At 38.4% G+C, this 19,279-nt stretch overlaps 1 protein-coding gene across 8 annotated transcripts in view; it reads left to right on the top strand.

Annotated features, from left to right (window-relative positions):
- Adgb (androglobin) overlaps positions 1–19,279 on the top strand; it is a 136,153-nt gene that overhangs the window by 33,947 nt on the left and 82,927 nt on the right. For 6 of the 8 annotated variants that reach the window (XM_052751008.1, XM_052751010.1, XM_052751009.1 and 3 more), the window contains exons 6-8: positions 2,479–2,618; positions 5,062–5,148; positions 8,571–8,818. In XM_052751008.1, coding sequence (XP_052606968.1) covers positions 2,479–2,618; positions 5,062–5,148; positions 8,571–8,818 — 475 coding nt within the window. Of the gene's footprint in view, positions 1–2,478; positions 2,619–5,061; positions 5,149–8,570; positions 8,819–14,107; positions 14,243–19,279 lie in introns of all 8 variants that reach the window. The other 2 variants (XM_052751014.1, XM_052751013.1) reach the window with 2 other exon arrangements.

Raw genomic sequence — 19,279 nt, 5'->3', positions numbered from 1 at the left:
TTACCTGCTGCATCTCTAGGAGTGATGCTTCAAGGTCAAAGATGAATAGCTGTCCACTACATGAAATATTTGAGGAAGGGGTCAACCAAAATATAATACCAATGAATCAAAATATTCCCAAGAGAATAGTACGAAGTCTAGTCAAATTATACTTTAGAAATATGCACAATACTAAGTGTTCACCCCTGTGTTATAATAGACTTTTTATGTAATAGACTTTGAAATATAATTGCATACAATGTAATGTGCACAGTTCAATAATCAAAGCATTCTTAGTTGAAAAATATCTTTGAGCATCTGACAAGAGAGGGTACTTGTTGAATTGCTTTAGTATAATTATGGAGGATAGTTTAAAATTCTTCTTTCATGGGAATCCAGTTGGCCACTTGAAACACGATTTGCAGTCAATGTGAGAGGGGACCTATCAATGCTTTTTTTTTATTGTGGCAAAATATGCCAATTTGACAACCATTTTAACCATTTAAGGGTAAAAGTAAGTTACAATAGGTATTTTTACAGTTTATGAAAACTATCACTACTTATTTCCTTAATTTCCCATCATCTGAAGCAGAGACTGTGTACTCACCAAATCAAGACTTTACTTGCTTCTCACTGTGCCCCTTGATGACCACTTTCTATCTCCATGAGTGTCCTAATTTTCATTTCTGTTTTTATAATAAATTATCCTGGCAGAAAGCCACATAAGGGAGAATGGGTTTGTTTGCCTTTACAGTTATTACAGATTATAGTTTGTTATCGCAGGAAAGCTGAGGCAGGAGTTCAAGCATCTAGTTACATCACACCCATAGCCAGGAGCTGAAAGGAAGAAAGGTGTACAGCTTCATGATCAGCTAGCTTTCTCTATTCCTAGTCCAGGGTCCAAACCAGGGAGTAATACTGCCCACTTTCAGACTGGATATTTCCACTTCAGTCAACCCAATTAAGTAAAAGTTCCTTACAGGCTGGTCTGATCTAGACAATCCCTCACTGAGACCCTCTTTCCAGGTCACTCTAGGTTGTATCAAGTTGACAGTTAAATTTAACCATCACAGTGAGCCTGTCTTTTTAAAGGTACTTAAGTGAGTGAAACACTTACCATCTTGTATTTACCTTATTTCTCCATGAATTTGTTGTTGCTGTTTTTTCACCTAAAGTTGCAAGAGTGGGGCTGCCTTTAACCTATAACTTTAACTCTATCCTGCCCTGCTTTGTCTATTGAGGTTAAAGGGACAGGTACAAGCTACTAAATAAGGTAATAATTGGATTCAGGGTTATGAATACCATACAAGGAAAATATTTCAAATGTCACCTTCTCATGACTTCCCTCTAGCAAAATGAGTTGCATTTTTCCTCTGTCCCTGGAATGTTTTGAACATACTGTTTTATATTGTTTATATGTAAACCTTTACACACTAGATCATAAGTATTTAATGGCAGTAGCCCTAGCCATGCATCATGAATATTATGGGGCTCACAATGCTTGATGTTACTACTGAAAATATTTATTAACACAAGAGTGACTTTATAAGAATCTAGGCATATAAGCTAAAACAAAAAAAATCATAAGATCATTTGCTTCATGCTTTTAATTATGAAATGAAGAGCTTTTAATTAAACATACAATGGTTTGGTTAAAGAAAATATTAATTTATTTCATGTTGAAAATTAGATGATTAACTGAGAGTACTCAAAATATTGAACTGGAGTCTAAGATTAGTAAGCACATGTCTGAATCAGTAGTAATTACTAAGGTAATATTTAAAGAATTTATATGATGACTGTGCAAAGTATATTATGCTCAGCCTTATTTTTGGTTGAATCATGTTTTCATTCTTCTATTTGAAACATTTTTATTTCATTAAATGTTCATAAGTGTAGTTGGAGTTATCTCCAGTCCTGCCAGGGGACTGTGGACCCAAGTAAGCACACAGAGGCTTATATTAATTAAAACTGTTTGGCCATTAGCTAAGGCTAACTATTGACTAGCTATTACACTTAAATTAACCCATAATTCTTATTTATGTTGAGCCACATGGCTTGGTACCTTTTCCCAATTCTGCTTTCACATCTTGCTTCTCATGGCAGCGGCTGGCAGCATCTCCTGACTCAGCCCTCCTGTTCCCAGAATTCTCCTCTCTCTTTGTCCCACCTATACTTCCTGCCTGGCTACTGGCCAATCAGCACTTTATTTATTAACCAATCAGAGCAACACATTCACAGCATACAGATATCCACAGCACATAAGACCTCCAAAAGAAGGAACAGTATTGATATCACTATAGATATGCTATAATACATTTCAGAAGCTAAAATGGTCAGCCAGATTGGTTCTGAAACCTGTATCTCAGTGTTCTACCATAAGATGTTAACACCAGGTTTTTGTTTATTTGTTAATGAAAGAGAAATATGTAGTAATGTTCAAGGGGGAGAGCACTGTACACCACTGATGATGTCACATGGCTTTCTTCTCATCTTTAGGGTTGCTGGAGGAAGATAACTATTGATGACTTTTTTCCCTTTGATGAGGATAACAATCTGTTGCTTCCATCTACAACCTATGCATTTGAACTCTGGCCAATGCTACTGTCTAAAGCTATCATTAAGCTGGCAAATGTTGAGTATGTAATGAGAAATTATAATGTATTTGTGTGAAAACAAAAGGGCACCTGCATCCATGCTGAGCCTTTAACAATTTAAAGACTTTTTTCTTCTAAACAGTGTAAACTTTCAAATATAAAAGTTGAGGTGCCCAGTGCACTGGTTTGAAGTATTGGCTTAAGTGGGTAAAAGACAAAACTATCCAAAGAAAGAACACTCAAAAATCATTCTATACACAATGACTTCTTACTAGAAGTGGAAAGTATATCATGGGAAATGTTTCATGTTAATGAGAGAAATTGTTTCTTAGGGGAATATATTAAATCACCTAAATGATGAATAATATATACTAAGATCCAATTAATGCTTTAGAATCTGTATATGCAGTATACTGTATAGATCTTAAGAAATCCTGAACCCTTTAGGATAACAAAGTGCTCTTCAGGCCTTTGTTCCCATTGACCACCTGATAGCATCATGATGACATCTACTCATTTGTTTCAGTATGTTTGCAAAATCTGTTTATATTTATCTACCAACAAGACTTTGCACTCCACGTATAAGTCTGCCATGTCTTCCAGACAATCCTTTTTTCCATTCTGGTCCTTTCAGGATAACTCACCGTGAAAACAAGGCTCAGACCTTGGAGTGGATGCGCTTGGCCACTGTACAACTCAGTGGATGTGTCCTTACTCACGCTGCAGGAGCCTGATCTCAATAACTTCCTGCATGTGCCATAGCAACTCCATCCTCCACAGAACTCACGCTCCGACTTAGCAGACCCTGTCAGCCCTGTGCTCGAAGCTCAACCCCTCCCCTTCTCTAAGAAGCATTAGCAATACCGTTCAGATGCCAGGGCTGCTTTTGTAGATATCCTTTTGACTCTGCTTCCTTTTGTCTCTCAAGGCTGCATAACAAAACGGCCACCACTATTATCAGTCTCTTCATTTTTTCTTGTTAAACCTCAGTTTCTACTGATAATTTGTTTCACTCGGCTTTCAGTCCTACATTTCAATGATTTTTCTAAAACTTCGCCCAGATTATTATTTTTTTTCTTTTAGGCAGGTAAATATTACTAAGTATTTCCATTGGTGGCAGTTATGTCTGTTTGTTTGGGGGGAAAATAAGGATAATGCTCTTAGTGTTCCTAAGAATTGGAGCTGCAAGGCTGGTGAAGCATTGAATAGATGGCCCAGATAGCTGCAACAACATTTCATTTGTTGTGAAGCCATGGTCCAGTGGAATTCATTAAGAACAAGACTAATAGTGTTATTCTTTTAAAATAAAGAAACAAAGCTAGCTTGGAAATAAAAGACTAATTAAAGTACAGTACATTTTTAAAGATTTCTAGTAGAAACTGCCTTACATGATACCATTTATATTTTTCCTATAAATTCATCTCAGATTTGACTTTACATGTGAGGTTTAACTTTCTACAGACATACCTAAAACAGTGCAATGATTTACATACCCAGGTAGAATATGGAGAGAAATGAGCATCGTTTCCATAAGGCTTGCAAAGTCACTCATAAAATGAAATTACCAGAGGTGTTTAGGGGAGACAGTGAACCACACACCAGATTTATGTTGTCTTTGAGGAATGCAGAGGCATCAGGATTCATAATCCATTAAACAAGCCAGTGCAAAACCATAAACCGTGGGCTGCATTACTGACATGCTGTGAATTCTTTCCAAAGAGAAGGATGTGTGTTGGTCAGTCAGCATCATTAACACCATGCCTGGCACAGGGTACACTGTGCCTTCTTCACTCTGGGCTGGAAGCGGCTGTGATATTTCTCTACATTGACTAAGGTACATGTAAACACATTAACCACCCAAGGAAAGCACACATAGGCAGAAGGACCAAAGCAGGGCATGGTATCTGGTTAAAGGCAACCTCTGACTTTATGTCACACTGCCAGATCTAATCATTTACACGATGGATGACATATTTCTGTTTTCTCCTTCACTGTCAAAGTTTTACTAAGGATTCCTCATACTTCTCTTGAGTCATCATGGGTATCTCAACATAATCTCTGCAATTAGAATGGTAAAACCGCTCCACTTTGAAGAGAACAGAGTCACACATAGAACATATAATTGAGTTAAATTTTTACACTATATAATATGAATATGTTTTATGTTCAGGAAATTAATGGAAATTTTAGAGCTTTTAAAGAAATAGTTCTAATATGTGACACCCTTAACAAATGAAAACAACAAAAATAATATATTCATTTTTTTCAAAATACATTTGAAAGCTTAGTATTGGGTTTACTTAGGCCTTTTTAACAAATTAAAAGCATCTGGTTTGTGAGATAACATTCCTTCACATTGGGATGTGCAGCCGGTGTGACCCCCTACATTGATTACTATGATGCTGGGTAGAGTGTTTCCTAGTCTTTATTTACTGTTATGTGTTTCCAATCATTGTTAACTACAGCACCATGCATTTCTTTTTAGCATCCATATGGCACAGAGGCGAGAGCTGGGAGAATTCACCATTATCCATGCACTTACCGGGTGGTTACCTGAAGTCATTCCTCTTCAGTACGTTTTTTTTTTTTTAAGAAATATTTATTTGTCTGTTTGTTTATTGGGGTAAGGAGTTTGGTGGGTGTGCCAAGGTATACATGTGGTTGTCAGAAGACCAAGTGAGGGTCCCAGGGATTAAATTCAGGTCATTGGGCATAGCAGCAAGCACCTTTTGCCTACTGAACTCATCGGCCCCTCTTCAGTAGGTTTAAAGACTGTGTTGTTCATATTATTATTTTTTCTTTCTCTCCAACAGTTCTTTATGATATTCTTTAAGAACACTTGAAGGATGGTCATGTTTTACAAAATGTTTGAGAGCATAGTATTTTATAGTATCATTTAAAATTCCTTGGGAGTTTTAGTATCAGAGACCAAGAGACCAGCTCCCATTCTGCTCCAGGGTAGCAAAAAGAAGACCTCAGAGTACCAAGGGTTTAGGAAAAATTCTTATCTGAGAGCTAGGCATTTTCTATCTGAGGGGAAAAAATAAACACAGACACTTTCTGATGGTAACCTTCTCTTCACTTCATTTTGAAAAATCTCTCTTCACAGCTTCTTAATTAGCTCTTCATCCTTCTCATTCTCTGCTGAGCATCTTCTCTAATTCCTTTTCACTGCCTCCACATCTCTCTCTCTCTGCATCCTTCCTCTGCTCGATCTCCTTTGCTCTTCCTCCTCAGCCCCTCTCTTGACATCCCCCTGCTCTGTTCCACAGCCAAAATCTGGACAATTATGTTACCTTTTCAGGGCCTTACCCATTCTCAAAACACAGGATAAGTTACATAGTTTCTCTTAGGCTTGTAATATCACATTGACCCATGCATGTAGCTCTAAGTTGGTGAGGGTTTCCAGACAGTTAACAATTGGCTGAACCTTGAGTGTTCAGGGTACTTGCATAAAGGAAGCTACTGCAAGGAATATGTCTTGATGTAAACAGCCTGGCCTTGAATTAACAATGAACAACAACCTGGGATTTAGTCTTTGTGTATTCTCTGTAGGGGCAGCTTAGTCTGTTTTGGATTTGTTCTAAGGTCTTTGCAAAATGTGTAAAAGACTGTCTTTAAGACTGAGAATACTGTTACTTCTCTGTGTCAATAAAGAAGAATATTCTGGTAATATTTCTGTACATCAGAATTATACAGTTTAGACAGAAAGTATAACCTGATCATCCACAACTATAATTGTGCCCAAAGATGGAAAACATACTACCAAAGGGCTGTGGAAAGCACCCCACAGCTGTTCTTTTCAGGGAGGCATAGCAGTAGTACCTGAGAAAGTTACAGAGAACAACTGGTTTCCATAGCCAGTGACCCCATGGCTTTGCCAGGTAGGGCTCCCCATCAGGGAGTTACATATCTGGTGGGTCGACTTGTCAAACCCTAGTTGTCACCTGCTGTATACTCCCATGGCCCTCAGCATTTTAGGGTAAATTATTCCTTCTTATAAAGCAGAATGACCCAAGAGATTCTTTGTTGAATCAAGGACAGACTAATCATAAAACAAGCCATCAAGCAAAATCTGTTTGTGCTTATCTACCTGAAAGATTTATGCACCTAGTGCATATAGTGATATTTTATTTGTGCTGAAATGTGATTTTATTTGTATGTTAATAAATAAAGTTGCCTGGGGGTCAGAGCTAATAGCAAGCCATTTAGCAGAAGTCTGGCAGTGGTAGCACACACCCTTAATCCAATCACATGGCAGGCAAAGTCTGTGTGTTCAAGGACATAGCCATCTTGGAGACACACGCCTTTAATCTCAATACCAACCATAGAGACCTGGAGGTCTGTATAGACAGGCAGTGACAAGGAGGTCATGTGGTTGGGTTTACAACCAATGAGAAGGCAGAACAGAAGTCAATACAAATACAGACACACAGGAAGTAGTTCTCTTTCTTAGGGGAAGGACGGCAGTGGCAAAGAGGTGGTCTCAGCTCTTGGCTATTGCTCTCTGATCTCTGGGCTTTTAACTCTGCATTTTGCTCTGTGTTTATTTAATAAGACCATTTAGAATTACATTTACAAGTACACAAAAGGCAAGTCCGCCATGTCATTCAGACAAGCCTTTCTTCAATTCTGGCCCTTGCAGCCACAATTCAGAATGCCATTGAGGCTCAGATGCTGAGCTTGGAAGTACATGAGAGATGTACAGCACTGTTCTGTGGGAGCATCCTCATACGCACTGTATACGCCTGAGTCCATACCTTCAGTGTGTCACAGAAACTTCATCCTCTACAGAGCTCACCCTCGTGCCTTAGCAGACCCTGCAAGTCCTGTGCTCAAAGCTCAGCCCTGCACCCTTCTGTAGGAAGCATAGCTTTTTGATAGATATATTTCACATATGCTGGGAGACATCCAAGTACTTTACTAATATCCCTGAACCTAAGGTTGTACAGCATCTTCAGGAAAGAACATGTATTGTTAGGAAAATGACAAGACAAAGGAAAAAGACGAGCTGCTTCAGGTGACAATCTTGGAAAGGCAAATAGATATCTTGAGAGGGCAGATTAATACAGCTTGCTCCATAGGTCATTCTGATATGGTCTGGAGGCCCCCATTCAGTCCACAGTTGTCTTCAGTGGTCATTCTTTGCCTGCTGTGCTCAGCACAGTGACACTGAATAACTGTCATAGAGTGTGTCCTCAATCAGTATACATGAGCTGAGTTAGAAATTTGTAAAGTATTGTCAAAGGCTTCCTAAAAATGTATAAACAGTTCTTCAGGCTCTCAAAGCAAAAGCATGTAGCTTACTTGCCCCATCCCTGCAATGGATGCTTACACTGACTGCAAAAGATTTACTGAAATTAATGTAGCAGATTAGTGTGGGAAAATCAATTTAGAACAGACAGAATAACAAGGAAGTGAGATAGACAATGTATAATCCCAGAAAAGTGTGTGGTTGTGTAAAACTGGATTATATGCTACTAAATTCTAGAGGACCAATGGCATAGGGACTAGGGAGAAGCCTCATAGTTAAAGACCTTTGATACCATGTTAAAAATTCTCCCACATCTTCAGAGGGTGAGGATATCATTGGAAAATTCTAGAGGATGCCTTTGAACACATAAGGTGTTTGTACATGGATAGCATATATACAACATATGGCAAATACAGATGGACAGTATATATGCATATGCAGTATATGTGCATGTATAGCATATAGACATGTATATATTTCACCTATCATGATTTTAGCATGTCTGTCTCCTCTGCCAAGCTTGACTGATCCGCCAGTTTTGGTCCCTGTATCCTCAAAGACTGGCACATAGTAGAAATGCAATAAAAGCATGGTCAATGAGCAATATTTCTAACTAAAAGTTTGAAGTAACAATTGAAATTAGTCTTGTGAACTAAGAAGTTAATTAGTCTGTCAGTAACTTCTTGACGTCAGGTAGACAATGATCATCTGGGAGTTAACGCAAATATATTGCCTCTAAGTCCAGGGTATGTGGACAGAGTTTGGGAGCTCTTGAAGGAAATATTGCCTGAGTTTAAGCTCACAGAAGATCCAAGTTCTGAAAGCAAAATGACAGTGGTAGACAACAAACTGAAGGAACCCGGGAAAGAGATAAAGGATGGCAAGGAAGTGAAAGACGGAAAGGAAGTGAAAGACCTGAAGGATTTCAAACCGGAAACTTCCCTTACAACCCTGAAGCCTCCAGAGAAGACCGACAAAGCTGCAAAGGGTAAGACATGGGAAGTCATGCAGCAGGGCACGGTATAGGGATGCTTTATAGTACCTGTTTAGGCTAATGATGCCTTCGTAATGTTGCTACTATTTCTTAACCCTCCCTTTTACTATTAGAACTCTTGGTGATGTGGAATGTAGGCAATTATTGCCTCATACTTCCCTTTCAGTAAATATCAAAGACAATTCTCAATTTTGCTAATATTAAATCACTACTGTATTAGAAAGAGGCAAGATACATCTCTACTAGGATATCTTGCTCATATTTATATGCAGAGTGGGATGGATCCACACAGCAAAGTAGAAAACTTACCTTGTCATTTTTCAGAGAATGATATGAGCATAGGTTACATAAATTAAAATTGTGTCATAAGATGGAGGTTCAAATCTGAAGGAAAATAATTTCAAATGATATTTACAAAGTGTATAGTCATTTCTATTTTCAAGATGAAAAGTTGATTGAATAGTATTTATTCTATGTCAACTAAACTATCTTATAACTATGTATATGAAGAAACTGCTTGTAAAGTAGAATTAAGTCTACTAGGAAGTATTCAGGTTTTTCTGTATATTTTGGTTAAATATTCCTTCAGATATTTATGTTTTATAAAGTATTAACATTTTGTCAGGATTATTCTTTATCAAGATTGTTTCTAACCAGGGAGGGAGAGAGACAGAAAGGTCACAAATTTTAGCCAGTCTGGGTAACTATGTGAGCTATGGGGAAACCCTGTCTTAAGAATCCAAAGGTTATAACTCAGTGGTAAAACACTTACATAGCATAGGCAAGGCCTTAAGGTTGATTCCAAGCTCCAAAAAGGAAAAGAAAAATATGATAAATGATCATATCTGCCAGTATTTCTTGTCATGTATTGTATAGAAAATTTTACTTCAGGTCTTCAAAAATATATTAAGATCAGAGTTGTGGGCAATGTGCACCCACCCAGGCCTATCTTGATGAAAATAAGCAATAAAGAAATGTGAGTGGATTCATTTTTTTTCCAGTATATTCCCAATGAATTTTCTTCTAGAAGCCCTTTTTGATGTTTCACAAACTAACCTCCAGGCCTCCAACCAATAGTATTCATCTAAATATACTCTTTGATGATAAAAAGTACTGGTAATTTTCTAGGAACTGGTGATAATCTTGGTAAACAGAAAAAGAGGTGGAACACCCCACCTTCTGAACCTGATGGTTAGTGGGAAACCCTGACTAATAAAAAGGAAGTTATGCTGACCAGAGACTGAAAAATGAACTTGGAAGGGAAATTCAGGAAGCTAGGGCAGGTAGTACAGGGGTCTGTTGTAGTCTGCAGAGATGAGTGGGAGTAACCCAGATGAAGACAACTGTGACCAGAACACTGGTGGCAGAAGAGAATGCCAGCACAGAGATTGGGAACATGTGGAGGATGGCAGTGTATTGGCGGGCAGGGTACATGATATGTTTGGATGAAGCAGAGTGAAAGGATAATTGGTTTATGAAGAGCTGGATTACAGCAGGAGTGAGCAGATTGAGTGTTCAAGGCCATGTTAGGGGTCCTGGTCTTCATTGTAAGTATTACTGACTTGCTGACAGGCAGTGAAGAGTTTGGAGGGAATCAAGATTGAATTTGTTTTTTCAAAAGATGCTTTTGGCCATCACTAACAAGAATATTTGGAGGGAAGGGAGTTGAGAGAGGATCAGAGAGGAAATTATGGGCAGATGGAAAAAAAATAGTTTGGGAACTATTGGATAAACTCATGTTTGATAAGATGGAGTCTTGGAATAGAGAAAGTGGAGAGGCCCAATAAGATGAATGGTTCAAGAAAAAAAAAACATTAAAAGTAATTAGAAAAGAGTAGAACTCAGTTTGGGTAATTTATGGAATTTTGAGTTGTAAAACTGGATAGATGGTGAGGTCTAGTAGGAAGTACTACAGAATGATTTTGGTCATATTTAATCTGAAACACCTTGAAGATCAAAGGTCCCAAACTGTTTATTTAGGAGGCATTCACAGGTGTTCTGTGATATTTCTCAAGAAGACAGCATGGACTTAGAGGTAGGAGCTGAGCCCTGCGACTGTAAACATCTGAGAATTGGTACCAATGACTGACTGATGAGGGAGAAAAAAAGAGTAGCCAGAGAAGTGGCAAAAGAAAAGACAAGTGTGTTAGCATTGAAATCAAGGAGGGAACATTCCTGCAAGAATAAGAAAGGCTGTATGAAATACTGTAGTGAGATAAACTGTGATATCCACTTCAGTTTCTTCATTAGATTGTTGGATGTGGAAGTTAGTAGGCACTGGGAACAATACATATGGAAAGCTGTGGAAGAGAGTTAAGGAAACAGGCAGAAATATAATACACAGACAAGTCTGTGAGGAATTTGGCCTTGAAGAGCAACAGAGTGATAAAATGGAAGCTGATATTCATTAGGGTGAGATACATGGAACATGTATTTGTTAATCTAACAAGGGAGAACTCAGCAGTTCTATAGGGTGGCCCTCCAGTGGGTGGTGGATTCTGTTCTTCCTCCCTTCTCAGGAAACTGACACCAATGCTCTTGTTTAAGATGAATATTTCCAGGAACCCCGTAGAACTGTTGAGTTCTCCTCAGCCCTGGGGAGCAATTGCTCCTCTGCTCTAATGTGCAGGCACAGGTCATGGGGCCGTGGGGTGAACAGATACAGTGGTAGGTAAGTAGACAGCTTGGTTTAGAAGTGGTTGAGGATTTCTGACAAAAGTTTGAATATTCTCTGGTTCTAGGAAGCATAGTCATGAGCTGGGAATGAGGTTGAGATGGAAGATGGAGATTTGGTGGAAATTTAATAGCAATGTGGTGATATTTGTGGAACGAGGGAAGAATAATGTCCAGTAACATTCAGCTAAGTTGTTTATAGTGAGGTTTGCCAAAATCATGGAATTAAATGACAGATGACAGTTATATTAGTCTAGTGACAAAGGCTTAATTAGCCATTTTATTTACATATTTTAATGGGATATATTATCAAATTCTAAATAGGAGTTTGAAAGTAAAGTTCAGTTTTAAAATTGTAAATGAAACCACAATTCGCTACACAAAATTAGCTTAATTAAATTAGGTGGACATTTATACAAAATAAAGTTTCATTAACCTATTTTCTCCCATTGCATTCTTTTTTTATTTTTTTATTTTTTAATTTAATTCCAGTCCCCCCTCCCTCCCACTCTCCTGCCCTCTCACCTCCCCCAATCCCACCCCCATCTACTCCTCAGAGAGGGTAAGGCCTCTCTTGGGGAGTCAACAAATCTGGCATACTAAGTTGATGCAGGACCAAGTCCCTCCCCCTGTGTCAAGGCTGTGCAAGGTCTCTCACCCTAGGTAATGTGTTCCAAAAAGCCATTTCATGCATCCAGGATGAGTCCCGGTCCCATTGCCAGGGGCTTCCCAAACAGATCTAGCCACATAACTGTCACCCACATTCAGAGGGCCTAGTTCGGTCCGATGAATGTTCCCCAGCTGACAAGCCAGAGTCCATGAGCTCCCACAAACTGGTGTCAGCTGTCTCTGTGGTTTTCCCCAGCAAGATCTTGACCTCACTTGCTCCTGTGATCCCTCCTCCCCCTCTTCAACTGAAATCTAGGAGCTCAACCCAGTGCTTGGTTGTGGATCATTGCATCTGCTTCCATCAGTTACTGGGTGTAGGTTCTATGATGACAATTAGAGTAGTCACTAATCTGATTATAGAAGAAGGTCAGTTCAGGCACTCTCCCCATTATTGCTAGTAGCCTTAGTTGGTGTCATCCTTGTGGATTCCTGGGATTTCCCTAGCACCAGGTTTCTCCCTAATCCCCTAATGGTTCCCTCTACCAAGATATCTTTCATTGCTTCCATCTCTGCCCCTCCCTCCACTTGGCCACCTCAGTCCCTCCTGTTCCCATCCTTCATCTCTTCCCTTCTACCCCTTCTTCCCCCAGTTTACCCAGGAGGTCATAACTATTTTGCCTTCCTGGGGCCCTCCTTGTGTGTCCCTCTTAGGGTCATCCTTTTTACCTAGTTTCTCTGGGCTCGTGGACTGTAGCCTGTTAACCTAATTTTTAATACTTAAATTTCTCAGTTAAACATCTTAGCCTATATTTGAAGTTACAATATGTCTAACATACATTTTAAATCTACTTCAAACACCATGAGACAGATATATTTTCTATACTAAGGAACATCATAAGTAGTTGCAGTCATAATTTTTAATAATTGCGTATCTTTAAAAAAATGAACAGGCTACCAATGAGGGTTATAAACTTAGCAGTTGATGCAGAGACTCTAAACTCACATTCTGAATTGGAGGAACACATTAGGCAGAAAAAAAATTCTTGGCTTTTTAAAAATTAAAGTCTTTTCATAGAACTATGCGCATGAGCGAAAATTCAAACAGTGGCAACAACTTTCTAGTTGGTTTATTGCACAAGACACACTGGAACCAGGCGGTTGGTTCGTGGGTGTGGTTGACTTTCAACCCCACAAAAAGATGCTTTACTGAAAGAAAATGGTATTTGCTTGAGCTAAAGTCCCCAAATAGGGTAAATTGAGATGGCCCTGTATAGATAGCTCTAAACTTGCAATGCATGTTTTGCTGCTTTTGTTTGTTTTCATTTTTAAAATGAGAAACTTAGCCTGACATTACAATTATATGTAAATTAAATATATCCAAGGAACTAGAGAAATGGCTGCCTGGTTAAGGCAAAGCATGAGGATCTGAGGATCCCCAGCATCCACATAGAGAGCATGGGGCTGCCTATGTAACCCCCCGCACTGTCAGGGGCAGAGAAAGGATTTATAGTTTACCAGCCAACTAGTCTAGCCAAAAGAGTAGGCTCCAAGTTCAGTGAGAGAGAGGCCCTGTCTCAAGGGAATAGCAGAGAAAGTGAGGGCTAGATACCAGCATCCTCCTGTGCATGTGCACGTGCACCATGGGTACTTATGCACACACACACACACACACACACACACACACACACACACACACACACACACAAATGTGTGGTAGTCACTATCTGCATACAACATAAAACAATGCATGATAATTTAGTTATTATGCATAATACTAAGTAATTCTGTCCAGTTTTCACAGCCCATGTTAATTTTTAGGATTGTTTTCTCTAGCTTAATGTGCTATTTCTAATCAGAGGAGATTACATTTTGGGAGAAATGAAGGCTGCAGTTTTATTTTAAGTACTGTTGTTTTGGCCTTCTTAGGACACACTGGCTGAATATGTAGCATGTCTGAAGTTTTCTAGATAAAAGATTTACCATTTTTTCTTAATGTGTTAGAGAAAGCAGATGCAAAAGACCTTGGGAAGAAGAGGAATAAGGATGGAGAGAAGGAGAAGGAAAGATTCAAATTTTCACTCCATGGTTCGAGACCCTCATCTGATGTTCAGTACTCTATGCAGTCCTTGTCAGATTGTAAGCTCTCAGTCTCTTACAGTAACTACCATAGTCGCTACCTAAGCTCATGGAAAGTGTTGGAACATAGAAAAGTACATTTTCTCTTTTGAAGTATCTATGTAAGCATGTTCAAGTTTTCCCTCAACCTTCAGCTCCTTCATGTAAATGGTGGGTTTGTATATTGTTAGGATATGAAAACAAAAGCCAAGTTGTCTTTGATAATGCTTCATCTTTTAAAAAGAACTAAATGCTGCTTTCCCCATTTTCTTTGTGAAAGTAAAAGCAATACTCCCGCTGGCTGGTGGTGGTGCACGCCTTTAATCCCAGCACTCGAGAGGCAGAGGCAGGCGGATCTCTGTGAGTTCGAGGCCAGCCTGGGCTACCAAGTGAGTTCCAGGACAGGCTCCAAAGCTACACAGAGAAACCTTATCTTGAAAAACCAAAAAAAAAAAAAAAAAAAAAAAAAAAAAAAAGCAATACTCCTCCCACCTCCTTAGAACTCATGATTAAGCTCATGGTGATGTATACCTTTAATCCCAGCACTATAGAGGCAGAGGCACGTGGATCTCTTGAGTTTGAGGCCAGGGGTTGGGCTACGTAGTGAGTTCCAGGACAACCAGGCCTACATAGTGAGATCCTGTCTCAAAAAACAAAACAAAGAACCAAATCAAACAATAATAAAACCAATGAAGTCATGTGTATATGGGATGTGACTCAAATTTGGGCTGTGAGCTCTGCCTAAAGTCAGATCTCTGCTTCAGCACTGGGTACATGAGTACCAGGCTAGTGAGGGAGCCCCTTTACAGCCATGTTCCCTCTCTTCATCACGACAACAGCAACTAAGAGTGCTCTCAGAATTGAAAATTAAAGTCCGAATCATTCATCTGTTGGTATGTCACACTTCAGCATATGCATGATGATTGTCCTAATTCTTAAAATTGCTTAAGACAGAACACTGGATTCTGCTGAGCTCTACAGGATGGATGTCATCTGACATAAATAAGAGAGAGTGCCTGTATAGACTTCCTTTTCCTATGTAGTTAATTTTAAGTGGATTTTGAAGATGCATTTCCTTCCATTGACTGCTTTAGCAGGTTATATATGGACCCTGAGTATTCAAAAGACTCAATTCCTATGGGAAAGAATTGACTTGATTTTTATATTATTTGTATTCAATTTGACAACAGAAATATAATATGCTTTAGCTAGCTCTGAGAAGGCATGAGGAATTTAATATAAAATACCTATGTTTTATTAATTTGGGGGAATTAATTTATCACAGCTGTAATTAAACTAAAATGGCATTTCATAGCTTTAAAATTCTATAAAGAAGACAAAGCAAGGTAACAGAAGTTGTATAGATATTTATGCATGTTTTTTCACGCATGTGTGCTTACATTTCTGTAATATCTACTGCAATCTACTACACGCTAATAACTATGTGACATTTAAAGGTCCCCCTCCAGTTTGTTATTTTCAAAGTAAATCTATTCATGAGTGTAACTTACAAATAATTCAAACAGTACATTTCATTTTTTAATTACATGAATTTAAGACTATTATGACTGTCAGAAATTCTAAATAGTGTTTAAGAAAAATGTGGTTCTGACTTGCTTTACCTTGTAGATTCTGAAGGTTTTTGCCAGGAGAAGAGAGATGGGATGATTATAGCTGAGATCTTCAAGGGCCAAACTTGATAGGAGGTCACTTTTGGTTATATTCCATTTCAATCACAGTTGGCCATACCTGAGTGTAAGGAACTTGGACTGTCACAGGTTGGCCAGATGTTTTGGAGAAAGATGGCCCCCTCTGGTGGACAGTAGCTAACCTTTATTAAATTTTATTTCCCTGAACACTAGATACCCATTTCATCCTTCCCATAAATGTGTACTCAATACTTTACAAAACCATGACCCAGACTATCCAGTAATTGCATCTAACTCAAGTTCTAAGACCCTTAGGACGTACACTTACACACACATACACACACCCACACCTTATCTCCTATGTATTGTGGAAGATAGATTAGCTGCAATATGAGTTCCCATTCATAAAAGGAAGCAAAAGGGTGAGTTGTAGTCTCTGGTCATTACCAACTATAAAATGCTTCTGATACAGCCCTCTGTAGACTTTTGACCCCACAGTTGGGAAGCTTATTAGCTCTGGCTGTGGTATTTTGGAACAACTCCAAATGGGTTTGCAAGTCCTGGAAGTTGCTCTTCAGAGTTCACCCATTTCACTACTGTATTATCCTTCCCCTCAATATCTGTTGATAGAGCTATATTTAAATGTTGAACAATTTCCTGACTAACTAAATTTAAAATGTAACTTAAAAAGAAACTTGGATTCAGATGGTGACATTAATGAAAAACACCTAGGTTTTAACATATGAATGAATCAGACCCTTCTAATATCTGGCCAAAAACTTGCCAGAGACATTATATATTTGAATTTTGACACAAACTTATTAAGACTCAATAAGACTAGAATAGGATTTTGTGGGATTCTAAGGAGGGCATTTTCTGAGTATGGGTGAGATTGCCACATTTTGTGATTTTCACTCTCCAATTAAGCACGTTATGCATGTTTCCCCAGGTTCTTTTAATGTTAGATTAGCCTGAGCTTGTGCTGTAACCCATGAAGCATGAGCAGGAATGATATGCCTCACTTTCAGCTTGATCATGGGATGGCCCCCATGCACAGTTCTCCTTTTGCTCTCCTGACACAGTTCAGAGCATAGTGTTAAAGACAGCAAAGCCGTGAGTGAAAAGAGTGGGAAGCAATGGAAAGCCATGTGGAGACCTGCCTGTGGATCTGTGATGACCTCTTTACACTATATACAAGCACAAGGAAACTAGCAACTTTTGTAACCGTATCAAGTTCATAGTGGTTATTGCAGCAGCTGGAATCACTTAGTGATGTATGAAATGTTGCCAGAGTTAGAGTCCCTCTTACAAGGTGAAGATACGTGGGCCCTGTTTACCAGTGGGGCGGGGGGAGGCTGGTGGTGAGGAAGGAAGTGTCTCAAGCTGACATTCACCAGGACCTAGATGTTCATCACAGAAAAACTACAAGTTGTTATACCTTGGAAGGTGGCTATGCAGTTGGTGATTTTAAACTTCAGAAATACATGGTAGAGTGCCCATTAATGTGCATAGTGCTCATTTATAATATTTAGTCTTATCATTGTATTGCAAATAAAAGATAAGCCTGGCAAGAATGGTCTGTATTCCAAAAATGCATTAAAAAACAAAACAAAACAAAAGAAAGACAGAAATGTCAGAGATTAAAGAACTTCAAGATTAAGAAGGCTACTTCTTGACCACAAATAAGTTGACCTAAAACTTTTGCGATGGCTTTGATGTTCATATATGTGTGTCATTATATTTTGTTGTTATTCATCCTCTTTCTCACTGACAACCCCTCACCTCCCTCTGGCTGGTTCCCACCCTTTGTCCAAATAATACCCCTTCTCCTTCACTTCCATTCCGTTATATTCTTTTTTTACCCTTCTCTTAATATGTCTCTTTCTCCTCTATCATAATCCCCTTCCTAATTTTATGACACATGCACACATATCCACATATCCACACACATGCATGTTATCAAACTGAATTTCTTCATATGTGTACTAAGTCATTATAAGCCTTCTAAAAAATTATTTTGTTATTGAGTTTTGCATCATACTGTGGAATTAAAAACACCTTCTGGTGGACAATGACCTGACAAGCCTTCTGGTTGACCTATTCTTCTTCTATTGCTACAAAAGCAGCAGTTCTCAACCTGTGGGTCATGACCCCTTTCAGGAGTCAAACAACCCTTTCACAGGGATCTCCTAAGGCCATTGGAAAACATAGATATCTACATTATGGTTCATAATAGTAGCAAAATTACAGTAATAAAGTAGCAATGAAGATATTTTGTGGTTGGGGTCACCACAACATGAGGAACTGTATTAAAGGGTCAGAGCATTAGGAAGGTTGAGAAGCACTGCTCTAGAGAATGATTGATAAGTTACCTGACAGACTAGGCATCCCTTCCCACTCACTCTTCACATTTTATGCCTCTTAATCTTGCATCTTTGATATATTTCTTAACCTATTTTCAATTTAGTTTTCTTACCTGAAAAAATGATACCATGCAACTTACTTCACAGAGCTTATATGAGAACTGACTCATGTAAAATGCCTGGGGCAGCACATAGGAAACATTCAATGAAAGTTAGCCACTCCAAGAAACTGAATATCCATTTGAACACAGATTTATAACCTTTGACAAGCATTTGTAGTAGTATTTGTAGTAATTCTGTAATGATTTGGAATTCATCTCCTAGTAAATCAATGTTCCAGGCTGAACTTGTTATATATTAATACAGTACAATCTAACAAAGAATGAATCAATGATAAATGATATTTAAGTAATTCTACACATTAGATAGTATAACTTTCTGATATATGCTTATAGAAAACATGAAGAGCTTCATTCTCTGTAAAATGAGACATCTAAATCATAAAAATATGATGAAACACTCTAGGCAGTAAAACACAATTAAAATGGCAGTTTTAGCAAAGAGGATACTCATAGATACTGAAAAATATTGTAAAGCCATTTTAGAAGTTAGGATTTTAAATGCCATCTCTTCATATCAAAGTGTGTCTTTTTCTTCCCCCTCCCTTTATATTAGTCAATTATTAAACATTCTGGAATGCAGGACTGTCTGTTTCACCATCTAGAAAGTTAGATGAGGAAATCACATGGTTTCTGTCAGAGCTGTGAATAAATGATGTAATGAATCCTTGGAGTCAAATGTTTACTGTTAGGATATTCTAAAAATTCTTGTGTTTATATCTAATTAAAAAAAGAAGGTAATGCAGTGTTCTAACTTTGTAAAATAAGATGGTATAACAACAGAGAGAAAACTGCTACCTGTGGATTATCTGAGACTCATTATAAATAATTCTTACTATGTAGAGATAACAGACACTTTAGAATTTTTTGGAAATTATTAACCTCTTCTCTTTTCCCAAACACTTCGTCTGTGATAGGAGGACCATG

This window comes from Peromyscus californicus, unplaced genomic scaffold (assembly GCF_007827085.1).
Source record: "Peromyscus californicus insignis strain IS unplaced genomic scaffold, ASM782708v3 Scaffold_22__1_contigs__length_63687245, whole genome shotgun sequence".
Classification (NCBI taxonomy): domain Eukaryota; kingdom Metazoa; phylum Chordata; class Mammalia; order Rodentia; family Cricetidae; genus Peromyscus; species Peromyscus californicus.
This window is presented reverse-complemented; position numbering and strand designations above follow the sequence as displayed.